Genomic DNA, 13016 nt, shown 5'->3' on the forward strand with positions numbered 1-13016 from the left:
TTACAGCCTGATTCTGATCTTTGTGCACAGGTTACTCCGTCACAACAGGGATGGCTATCCTGTCTTCTGAAATATAAATCCCATTACATCCTATTAGATTGATATTTTGGCAAATGAGATATCTGAACCCTTTGTGACGGAGTAACCCATCCGCTAAGAACAAAATTAGGCTCTAAATCTTCAAGCATGTATCATTTGTTATGATTAGATCACAATCCGGTATGTTTTGAATAAGAGTGCAGCTCCTGATCTTTGAATTTGAGTAGAATATTCTTGGCAACTGATTTAAAATTACTAGCGGTTCAAAGAAGTTTACAGGAGTATTCATTTTCAATTAAATGGTAGTTTTAAAGCATTTTAGCGAAGAGTATTCATAAACAAGGCTGTGGGTCAATGGGAAACTGAAGTTCAGCTACTACAAGACAAAATAAGCGCAGTAATAAGTGCCTAGTTTAATGTGGCCAAAAGACTAACCAATTAAAACATATTAGAAGTTTTATTTGGAAAAAGTCAAGAGAATTAGTATAGATCAAAAATTATTAAAATACAATGATGATCAACAGACATAGGAAAAAGATAATAAAATAGGTTAATATTTTCCTTGGAAAGTAAAAAACAAATTTATTTCTAATCATGTTAAAAAGATAAAAGACCATACTATATCTGGCCTGGGTAAGAATAATTCTGAACAGATTGCCTTCGTCTTTCTGTAGTTTTATGAAAAAATTAACACAGAATCATAAAGTCCTTCATAATACAACTAAGCAGTTCAGTTTTTGAACAATGCAAATGAAGAATGCTAAGTACAATTAAACAGAAAATATCGTTGCACACTTCTCACATGATGAGATTCTAAAATCTCTTCCCACTGGGATGGCACCCATGTCTAATTGTCTACCAGATGGCATTTAAACAATATGTTCCTATTTGCTTGTACCTCAACTGAGAATGGTATTTACATTTATGGATGAAGCGATTCCACTTCCTCTCACATTGAAATGGGGAACTGACCATTAAAAACAAATTGGAAAAACACTTAGGAATCAGTCTATGAAAGACTGACTACAAACGTTTGATGAACATTTTTGCAAATTGTTGACCATCTTTATTCATCACTTAATTCTTTGGAACCAAATGGGGTTTATATCAGGTAAACTTTTGAAAACTAATATCCATTATCTCTTGGAAGCAGTAAACTACACTGAGACAGAATCATATCCATTATCAGTCTGGTTCTTCACTGCGGTAAAGTCAAAGGAAATAGTCGGAGGAAAAAATAAAACTCCCAGTTAAATTTACAGGATGGTTGAGAGCACTTAGTGAAGGAGCTAAGAATGTTTTCAATGCTGAAGGGCATTCTGTTGAAAAAGTGCAAATTGAACATGGGACAACAAAGGATTGTCCACTATCTCAATTCACTGTTGTGCTTTTATTGAAGCATTGTCCAGGTTAATATGTAGAGATACTACAGTGCATCCAACTCTAAATTTAGAAGGAACATATCAATGATTGCATTATGCTTATGATTTTGCCCTTTGGTTACAAGCAGATCAAAACTATTTGTCTAAGGTATTTAAAATTTGTGGTACATTTTTCAAAATTTCAGGCTACAAACATAATTGAGCTACTCAAGAAGGGATATTAATTAATAGGTGAAAGGAGAAATTCACCACTGAAATTCAATCCAGGGTAACCAGTTTGATCTGAGTTAGGAAATATCAGAATGGAAAAAGTAAAGATTTATGGGAATTAAAGCAGATTTTTGACCATGAAGATTCTATCCCCTCATGAAACCACCAGAGATTGATAATAATAATACTTTTTGTTGTAGATTATTCAAGTATTTACAGTTTCGTAGTTTCTTTGCTTCATCAATAAAATGACTCATCTCTGTTTAATGTTGCTCTATGAGGATTTCTCCAGAAGGAATCTATTTCACTTGTATAAAGGAGACTACTTATAATTCCACCCAATTATGATAAATTTAGGAACATCTATCATTCTGGGTTGAATATAAAGCTATAGGAATCTGACCAGAAAACTAAATCATCATATGCACAATCTGTGTATCAATTAAAAATGCTGCTAAATTCACAAAATGGCAACTGAGAATAGTACTATGTATTCTAGGTACCATTAAGAAGTCGGTACTTGGGATTATATGTTGTGGGGATGCCCAGTTCAAATTTTCTCAACAGAGAGTTAGGAAAATATGGACTTAGTGTTGGAATAGTCTAAGAAGAAGTTATCAAAAGCTTTGAAAGTATTCAAGTTATACATTCTAGGGTTTAATCTCAGGAAGGCTGCTAAATAATACATCTTCCAATTGAAGGGATAGTGCTCCTTCTTTACTAGTCAAATTTAGGTTTAGCATGCTTATCTGAGATTGATGTTTATTCCATAATAAACTATTAATTTGTGAATTTATTATAATTTATTATAATTATGAATTTAAATATAGTCATTAAGGAGTTTGGGACTGCTGAAAAAAGAACATTTAAAAGGGGTAGTGTCTGCATTGATTTCATTGCCACTTTTCCAATAATAGAATTCCCACCTTATCCCACCTTTTCAGTATAACTTTAATCTTACAAATAAGAGGGGAGTAATTCAATTGATATAGTTTATCATAGTTCTTATACACTCTGATCCCTAAATACATTAATGACTTTTTATAAGATGCCTGTAAATAATGCAGTAATAATTGAAAGTAGTGGTAAAAAGTCAGATTTCTGTTTTGTATACAGAGATAACAGAGAAGCAGGGAAATAAATCAAATAATTCATTATAGATGCTTATTTCTGATTAAAGGAACAATGCCAGCTAATCAGTGTATAAGTTGAATTGGGAGCCCCAAGAATTGCTGCTTTAATCCACTAATTGTCCCTTAAAAGACATCCAAGTGGTTCCAGAAGCACCACAAAAGGCATGGGTGAAAGTGGCTAACCCTGTTTGGTACTTCAAGTAATCTTTATTGGATTCAAAGCTCAACCATTCAAACCTAGAGAAACAGATGGCCTCTCATATATGGTGGCTGTTGCCTTGATGATCTGGTGTGGAATATTTCCAGGTCACCAGGTCGAACACTTTTTGGGTGTCAATTAACAATATTGTTGCAGAATTATAGTTTGTTGAAAAGTAGTATATGGGTTCCTCTAAGAAATGTTTAATAAAATATAGCTGGCGGGTGAGCATAAATCCATTCTGGTCATCATTTATTAGACTTAATATTAGCCTACCGTTCTTAATGATATGTGTTTATTACGATTTATATTCTGCATTTAGCAGAGTAATTGGGTGAAATGAGCCCGGAAAGAGGGCGGGATACTATTCTCTTTCAAAATTTGATTAACAAGATCTAATAAGGAAATAATTAGCTGAGGCAACAGAGATTGATGCCACTTTGATGGAAATCTGTCCTCGTCTGCAGATTTGCATTTAGAAAGGGACATGATAACAGCTTCAAGTTCATCCAGATCCATAGGGCGGATAAGATTTTCAACTGCTTTGACCATAAGTGGCGTGATTTAGACCGTAACCAAAAATTCAGCAATGTCACAGTCAGGGGAATTTGATTCTTCTCTATAAATGATAGAAAAATCTTCATAAAACATAGTCTCAATTTGTTGGCATTTTGTAAGTAGGTTTCCAGAGTTAGGATCATTATTTTACCATTTCTGAGTCTTACATGTTGTCGAACACCACACCAGCAGTTTATCACTAATCTCCCCCACCTCATAGAGTTGTTGTCCAAATGGTCAGCCGAGACGTATGAATATATAGGCTTAGCGTTGGGACTGTCTATTTATTTGGATCCGTGTTTGCCCCTCTGTGCAGCCACACTAAAACCTTAGCTATGATTCAAAATAATGATTTTATGTTTTTTCTTCAATGATTCCTGGATCATCAGTTTTCAGTCAGTGGCATGACAGAACCCCACCTTTAAGAGCTCCTTGGAACTTAAAAGTGAAGAACACATTAAACTTAGAGGAAAATTTATGTAAAAGATTTGGGATGATTATAAGCTAGTATGACCCTTTGAAATCATGTCTATTTTGTTTGGATGGTCAATGTGATAAGGTTTTTACATATCCCAGACCTTGCCTTATTTTACTTAATATAGAAAGAAATCAAATTTCATGCAAAGTCATGTTTCATTATGTTCTAACTACCACATTTGTATCTATCTGGCATCTTCACAAATGCAGTGGGGTGCATTTAGTGAGCGTCTGCACCTTTAGTATCACTTTACACCCTACTGTTTATTTTTAATACATTTTGTGAACATACAGATAGGTTTCAACTTCCTGATCTGTGTTACGGGTTTTGTGGGTAATGCATGCTTCTCCATGGTCAGTGCCGTACTAATGCACAATGTCAACAATCACATCATGGTAACCTCCACTGTGAGCGCGATGATTTACAGCAATGCCCCCTGTTTCATGGTATAGCCTTTTTTTTAACAGAGAGTATTTCCACTGGGTTCCTTTTCATAATCTCTGTCTAACTCTGCAGTTCCACTAGATTAAAATGGAATCCACTGGATACATTTGTACATTACAATGAAACAGAGTGATACTGCTTAGCCATGAGATTAGTCCAGCATATTTTGATGTCCATCCATATGATGATTCCTGCTAGCTCTTAATCTCTTTGTTCCACAGCAAAATGAATTCCTCTTCTGGAAAATGGTCTTGTATCCACTGGTTCAACTGAAAGAAAGAAGAGAATTTAAATTTTGACCTGAGGGAAATATCGAGTTGCTAGTGTTCAAGGCCATTCACCCAGGAGGAGAAATAACAAGAGCTGGACTGAGACTTAGGGTTTGAGGTTGCTAGTAATGTAGGCACACAGTGTATAAGCAGTCTAGTTTAGCAGTGCAGCTGGACTGTTCCTATTGGAGCAGGGCAAAGACTGATTTGCATATAACTGGGTTCAAACTGAGGTGGCATGATGTGCAGTATAACAATGGATTGGTATGTGGCCTGTGTGATTACTAGTGGTGAGCAATTCAAGCATTCCATCCATCACTGTTTTATTTACTTATTATGTTGCCCTAGGTGAGACGGGTATGCCCAGATTGAGTTCAGTGCACACTGTATCACTGGAACCTGCTGATGAGCCCATAACTAGGGCGAAATTGGTATGGAGTTGCTCGTGTTCCGGCTTAGGGATTGCCTGGCTTGGCGGTTTAGGCAGGACTGTTTCAATTGCAGCAGGGTCAAGAATGATTTTTTTTATTTAGCTGGGTCCAAAGTAAGGTTGCATGGTGTGAAAAAATAATGATGGATTAGGGTGTGGCCCACGTGATTACCAGTGGCTGAGAATAATTCAAGAATTCCATCCATCACTGTTTTGTGTACTTATTGTGTCACTCTAAGTGGGACGGGTATGCCCAGATGTGGGTCCCATGCACACGGTGTCACTGGACCAAGTTGTACCCGGCAGATTAGCCCCTAACTAGGGTGAAACGTGTCCTTGGTTGCTTGTGTTTGGGTTCAGACACAACCTGGCTTGGCAGTTTGGGATAGACTGTTCACTTGGAGCGGGGTCAAGACTGATTAGTATGTAACTGAGGTGGCATATTGCACAAAATAACAATGGATTGGGATGCAGTCCTGAGTGATTACCAGTGGCTGAGATTACCTCAAGCATTCTATCCATCATTGTTTTGTATACTTATTGTTTCACAACTTTTTATAGCAGAGTGCTGCAGTTGTGGTGGATGGCCATGTATTGTGTTTGACTTAGGGCCTGATTTTGATGGATGGAATACCGACATTAAGTCAACCAAGCAGATGGTAGTCCAGCCCTTAAACTTAAAGAGACTGTCGGCTAAACAGTCATCACTGTACCGTGAAAGGATCTGCTGTCACTGTGGTTCCCTTCTAGGTACAAAAAGTTTGGTGCATGGCCACCTCAGTTTTGGTGGTCATATACCAAACGTTTAACATCTGTTTTCAGAAATAAAAACTAATGACCACCAGCCCAGATCCAGGGTGAATTTTCCCAGAGGGTGGGGGTCAATTGCTTAACTTTGATGGGCCAGGAAAAAACATTACATCATCTTCTCTGACTATAGCGGATTGCATGATCGCTTTTATTCAAAGGCCTCTTCTCTGTCGAGCTATTATAGTACATTTTCTGTCTACAGATTCAAATTAGGCTTTGCCCAAGGAAAGAGTATGATCTGCCTATCTCTAAATGAGATGAGAATTTGCTGGACAAGTACTAAATCTAGACTAAACCTAGGCTGGAGTACATTTATACCTGTTTGGAGCCTTTGCTAGCTGGAGTAACTTTTTAAGTGTATATTGTGAATTTCAATGGTCCTAATCCTATGTCAGTGTGCATTTAGAATTTGCATAACCCTCCCTAAACTCTCCTTAACTTTCATTTAAACTCACCAATTGTATCATAATTAATTTAAATTTTCCCACAACTACCCCAGATTCTTCCACATGCACAATAAAAATGGAAGTATATATGAGCAGAGACCTCAGCCACCATGGCTAAGGTCGTCACACATATAAGATGGAGGAGGTAGAGCTCTCTGCCCAGAGTCTGCTTAATTGCATTTTTGTACTACATGAAGCAGTAAATTGGAATACTAATGTATGTACCCCAAAGTGCAATTCACCTTACAGTGACCCTCTGGAATTTCATATTTGTTTTTCACGAACCACGAAACCAAACAATGGTTCTGGTATGCAGGAATCCTTCTGCCAGTGTTCGGGTACCATTGTTATTTTTTGTGCTTGGGCCTACCATGCCTTGTGCAGTGAACCTGGACTCCAAATGTATGCATTGGGAAGATGGCCCTTGATAGGGGGGGCCTTTTTGAGGCATGAAACATTTTCATAACAAAGCTGCCATCTTTGACTAAGCGTCAACAGTACTGGTGATGACTATTGATGATCATTTACTATAGACTCCACATCTAAAATAAGGAAGAGGAACTGCAAGTTTGGTGGGGTAGAAAAAACACAAATTAGCAACAGTTCTCCTAATCTGCCAAACTCTAAAAGGACCCCTGAAACTTTCATCTCTTTTGCTCCTTTTTTCTTTACCATATTCACTAATGGAATTCTCTTCAGCTATCTTGCCACATGATAATACATTTCAACTTACCACCATGAAGGGAGGCTTTTTATTTCGTGTAGGCACCACACATCATTTTCCCTATTTTTACAGTATTGCCAGAAATCACCCACTTCTCCCAAAGAACATGCATGATTGTGGGAAAATTCTTTTACTGATGAACTATGCAATATTCTAAAATGAAGCACTTCTTTTAAAGCATGCACTTCTTTATAAAACTGAGAACAAATTGTGAAGAAAAATGTAAAGAAATTGCTATATTGACAGAAACCGGATCCAAATCTATGGAATACTATCCAACTTTTCAGATCCTGTTTTCCTCTACATTTTATGAAATTACAGGCTAGATGAAATGTGATTACTGTGTCATAGGACTTGTTGGTACTGCTCGTATAAGTCACATCAAACACATTTTTGAATAAATGCATTTTCTGCCATTCGCCAAAAGACTTCTAAAGTTGTACAAGGTGATCTTGTTAAAGCGGACATACAATTCGGAAGAAATGTTTCAGTATGTGGTATGCATTAACAGTATTTCATTCCAAACAGATTTTTATCCAAACAATTTTTCTACAAATTCAGCATTCTTTCATGTAAACTCAATGTTCAGCATGACCCATGTGGGTAACACTAAATCATTAACTGTGGTATTAGGACGCCCTTGCACACGGGAGGCCTATTTTATAGTATGGCTGTTTTACCTCTGTCCGTCATAGTGGTGGAGGACATTAGATGTACCATCTTGACAGACAGGGGACTGCCAAATTTAGGGATCATCTCTGGTTCAGCAGTGATTTATGTGCATTCGCAAGAGCTGCCAGCTTCATGGCTCCAGTAAAGATTTGAAAGTTTGGTGCATGGAAGCCATCTTGTAGGAGGCTGTGCACTGATACAAACTCCCAAAATGGAAATATGTTCAGCAAAAATAAAATGTTTTTCTCCCAGGGTGTGAAGGTCGTTATTTTCTCTGGTTGTAACTGGTAAACCCTACCTGATGTTGATGGAAAGAATGAAAAGGACATCAGAACGTCCACTCTTATCAAGATTTATTCTGGTTGCAAATGGGCTGATTTGAAAAATCCTACCATTTGCAACCACAAAAAAGCATTTAGGTATGTATCAAACCCAAACTGTGATTGGGAAGCATGTTATCACAATTTATTATTATTATTTTTTTTGTCCTCATCTCCACCATGGTTGTGATCTGCTAAACCTCTGAACAAGGAAGAAAGGCATATCGTGGTGCTGGCATGCTGACTCAGTCAAAGACTGGTAAGGGTACAAACGGTGAATGGGACTGCCATGACCCTACAGCTATGTCATTCGCCATGCCAATCCTGGCACCTTGTTACATACTAACCATAAGCCAATTACGACCATTGCTTATATCCACCATTAAGCCAAGAAAAAAGGTGAAGTTGTTTAGCAGGGAGAATATATCATGGCTTCGTAATCATCGGACCTGGGGGGAAAAAAAAACAGTACGACTAGTGGGACCAATCAAGTAAATGCCAAAAAGCTCTTTTATCTGGTTTCCCAGCCCTGGCGAGATCTAATTTTGATATTTGGAGCATTGAGGTACACCAGTCATGTAAAGAAGGAGGAGAAGCCTCTTTCCATCGCTTACAAATTTCTCTGTGGGCCACCAAGATAGAGTAAAACAAGAGGTTTTTTGCAGGACTTCGCTTCTGATCCACTACACCGAAGATTACTAGCCGAAGGTCTATAACCACTGTAAAGCCAATGGAAGATGTAAGTTTGTTACTTATTGAATCCCAGAAAGACGTCAGGTGTGGACAATCGTAGAACATGTGCGCGTCAGAGGCCGCCACTAGACCACACCTGGCGCATGCCACCGGGACCCCTGTTGAAAATTTAGACAACCTCTTAGGAGAGTAGTAGGCACTATGGAGGGAAAAAAGTTGTTTCCTGCGGAGCCAGGCTGGTTTGACTAGATCCCACAAGACAATTCAGGACATTAGCCATAGATCGTTCAAGTTCAGGGAAGGCATCAAAGAACCCCACAGTAGGTCTGGGAGATGGAATTCCCCGTCAATCTCTTCCAAGATTAGGTTGTACCATAGGGAAACTTCTTTAGATACTGATGGTTTATCAAGCAAAAAAGATTCCAGTTGACTGCCTCCCCCTAGAGGCGTGTTATAACAACGGGGGGTTCTAGCTGACTGTGCTTGAGCCCAACTTGATATTTGCAGATACTTCAATCTGGAGAAGTTAGGGCCCACCTTGCTCGCTAGATGTTCCCAAGAAAGCATAGTGCCTTCCACAAACAGGCCACCCTATGTTGAAATTCCGGCATTTCTTAGTGGGATTACCAGTACATCGTTTACCCAACCAGGAGCAGCAGGGAGATCCCATATAGGAGATCTATTGGAGTAATATCCTAGTTATCACAATTTTGGTTTGCGACCAAATACTGATTCCGTATTTGGAATGGGCATCTCTTCCAAATACTAAATCCAAATGGTATGTATTAATGTTTTGCAAGCAAATTCTGGTCACAAAACATTAATAATTTACCAACTACCGAAGAGTAGTGGTAATAAATTGCTTAGAGAATGCAGTAGTCTATGGGAAAGGTAAAAGAATAAAAAAAATAATTTAAATGCATGTTTTTTCACTTTAAATTCCTCCTATTTAAACAAATGGCAATATATGTGTCTCTTATAAATATGGCACCATGTCTACAGCTCACTGGGTGTATAATGCCTGCTGTTTGTAAATGAGACACTTTGAAATTGGAGAAAACTTAAGTGCTGAGTTTTACGGAATCCATATGAACATGAAGCTTACTCTTCAGTTTAAATTTCTACCATCTTAAAGTGTCTCATTTACACACAGCAGGCAGTTTGCTCCCAGTGCCTGGTAGATACAGTGCCATATTTATAACTGAAAACATTTTTTTTTAAAGTGAAAGAAATTTAAATTGCTGAATTTTTTTCCATATTATGAACTTTTTTGCAGAACGTTTATCCACACTTTAGATTTGTCCCATTTAAAACAATGGTTGTATGTTTGAGTTATACATGTAACAGTGCCACATATGGCGAAATATACGTCCTGTTCCACAAGTACATATAACGCTGATTTTCATTCACCTATACACATGTATCCAATTCATAGAAACACCTGCTCATACATCCCCAAAGACCACTCTCTAACTGGCACACATGGCAGCCCTTTCATAGTTCTCCTACTTAAAGTAATGTGCTCAAACCCTAGTCTTTAGCTCTATTAACATAAGGGTTAAATTTGACTAAACTGGGTTTGAGGGTGATTTTCATTTATTTTAAGTAGCTCTGACCACTGAAAAGTTTGGAGATCCCTGTGCTATAGTACACCATGTACAGTTGATGGTATGGTACAATATATGGGGATTGGAAGGGATGATGTGATAGGCAGATGGCTGTGTTTGCCAAAGGAAACAGTCAGCCATGTAGTTGTAATTTGCATAATTGTACAACCAGTGGTTTGTTGACTTGAGAGTCAGGGTAAAACATATAGTTAGCTATTAACTTTTACTATTGATAATAACTTATTCCCACATTATTTAAAATGTATTAGATTACTTTTTTCAATTTTTTCAAAGATTATCCACATATGCATTATTTTTAAAGGTTTCCTTTTAAACACTTTGCACAATTCTTAGGAATGTCAGCAAATGTTACCGCACTTATTCCAGCACTTTAATTCACTAAAAAGTCGAGTCCAAAAATGTGCCTAAAATCCAATGTATTTGACATACAGTTTAACATTTTCCATTTTGCCACACCTGTGAGTGGTATTTTGTTTATATTTAACAGGAATAAATATTATGTTGCGTGGATATTTATTTTCTCTAGTGCAGGTAAGTAATATAATTATTTTTTTAAGTTTTAATGTCTTCAATTTTAGTGATATCTTTTATCACTTTTGCTTTGTTCCAAAGCAATGAGTGTTATTTTATTTAAATTTATCCAGATGAGATATTATGGTACCCGACGTTCATTTTGTGTAGTATTGGTAAGTAATGTAAATATTTATTAAGTATTAATATATTTAAAGTTAGTGATATCTCTTTTTGCTGTATTTTGCCGAACTGTGGGGGTAATTAGGGTTCGGAGGTACATAGTTATTTCAAGTAATTAGCTGACTATGTAATCATTGGCTTTCCAAAAGTTAAAGACAGCCATGTTGTTTTTAGGTAAACTTTTCCTGCATTATGCCTTCCGATGTAGGCAAATATTTATTTTGCATTTTTGCCCTAACAATTACCTCTTTAGGAAAGTGATAATAGGTAGAGCAAAATATTATAACTTTCTATATATGTAGGAGTACTGTGGTACTCCCAAATTCTTTCTCGAAGGGGCTGCAAAGTTTTGTGGACATTCCACAATGGGTGCAAAGTTATTAAGAGACAAAAATCTTGGGTGCGCCTGAGGTAAGCCCGTCTGCGCCTGTCCGCGTCCCGGAGGCGCCCGGCACGGCAGTAGACCGCGCTCATTTTAACTGCACTGAGGAGAGGGTAATTTCCTTCGATCGTGATACTCTACTTAGACTGGGGAACACCTCTTACTTGGGCTGCATTAAACATCTATGTGACCCTGTTAAGGATAGGCATGTCTGTGAGACTTGTGCATGGTCTTCTTCTACTTCGCTTCTTTCACCAATTACTCTGGGCTTAAACGACACTACCGAAGAGACTTCTGTGAAGGCCCCCGTGTATCCATGCATGCTTTTAAACACTCGATCTCTCTGTAAGCATGCTCTAGACCTTTTCAACCTACTTTCAGAACAGAAGCCGTCATGTCTTTTTCTTACGGAGACATGGTTAGGCGACTCCTCCAGTCCTGATATCGCTATTGCCCTTCCCCCTAACTATTATATAGTCAGGAAAGACCGAGAACTGGGTAGAGGAGGAGGGGTGGCAATGATAGTAGACAAACGTTACACCTGCTCTGTACTTGAAATCGACAACATTCCGGGGGTTGATTTATTAGGCTTCTGCCTATCTTTCTCCCTGCAGCATTCCTGTGCTGGCCTTTTAGTCTATCGCCCACCAGGCCACCTGGGCCCATTTTGTGATAAACTTCACCAAACCTTATCCCCTCTTGCAACAAAATATAAGCATCTTCTTCTTCTCGGAGATTTTAATATCCACATGGACGAACCTGAGTCCAGTGACTCTGTTAAATTAAATGACACCACTAGCATGTTTAATCTTTTACCGTATTTCTTTGCAGCTACACATAACAAAGGTCATCTGTTAGACCAAGTTTTTTCTTCTCTGTCTATTCAACCCTATCCACCACTTCCGGTGATATGGTCAGACCACCTCCTATTAAATTTTGATATTGTGGGTCCCTCTAAAGTCTCCTGCACGGAAAATAGCACTCAATCGAAGGCATTTCGACCATTCCATCGTGTCACCACTGACATGCTGGAGAAGTCCTTAGCACTTTATCCATGCCCACGGACTGGTAACCTTGAACAGGACCTCTCTAGCTTTCAGTCCTGGCTCGTTCAACGTTTTGATGAATTGGCACCCATGCCTACCAGATCCTCAAAGTCCCAACGTATCTCAGCCCCCTGGTTTACCACCGAACTTCATGAGACTAGGAAAAATTGCAAGAAAGCCGAACGGTTATGGCGCAAAAATTATGATGTCCTGTTAAAAATAAGGTTTAAAAATCTTATTAAGGCCTATCACAAAGAAATTACATTAGCGAAAAAGGCTTTTTTCGCTAAAAGAATTGACTCAGCCTGTAACATCAGCAAGGAAATATTTAATATCGTTAGGGAATTCACCTCCCCCCTTGCTCTAAACCCCAAATTCTCTCCCTCTGAACTCTGGGTCAATCAGTTGGCTAGCTTTTTTTACAATAAAATTCTGAACATCCAGGCATCTTTTCCACCTG

The 13016-nt window shown here is 38.1% G+C and overlaps 1 protein-coding gene across 1 annotated transcript in view; it reads right to left on the reverse strand.

The window, feature by feature from the left end:
• Window positions 1-2723: 2723 nt before the first annotated feature.
• LOC147684192 (receptor-type tyrosine-protein phosphatase eta-like) overlaps window positions 2724-13016 on the reverse strand; it is a 134252-nt gene continuing 123959 nt past the window's right edge. The window contains exon 12 of the mRNA XM_086942605.1: window positions 2724-4712. Coding sequence (XP_086798731.1) covers window positions 4638-4712 — 75 coding nt within the window. The 3' untranslated portion in view covers window positions 2724-4637. The remainder of the gene's footprint in view (window positions 4713-13016) is intronic.

This window comes from Lissotriton vulgaris, chromosome 11 (genome assembly GCF_964263255.1).
Source record: "Lissotriton vulgaris chromosome 11, aLisVul1.2, whole genome shotgun sequence".
NCBI classification, from domain to species: Eukaryota; Metazoa; Chordata; class Amphibia; order Caudata; family Salamandridae; genus Lissotriton; species Lissotriton vulgaris.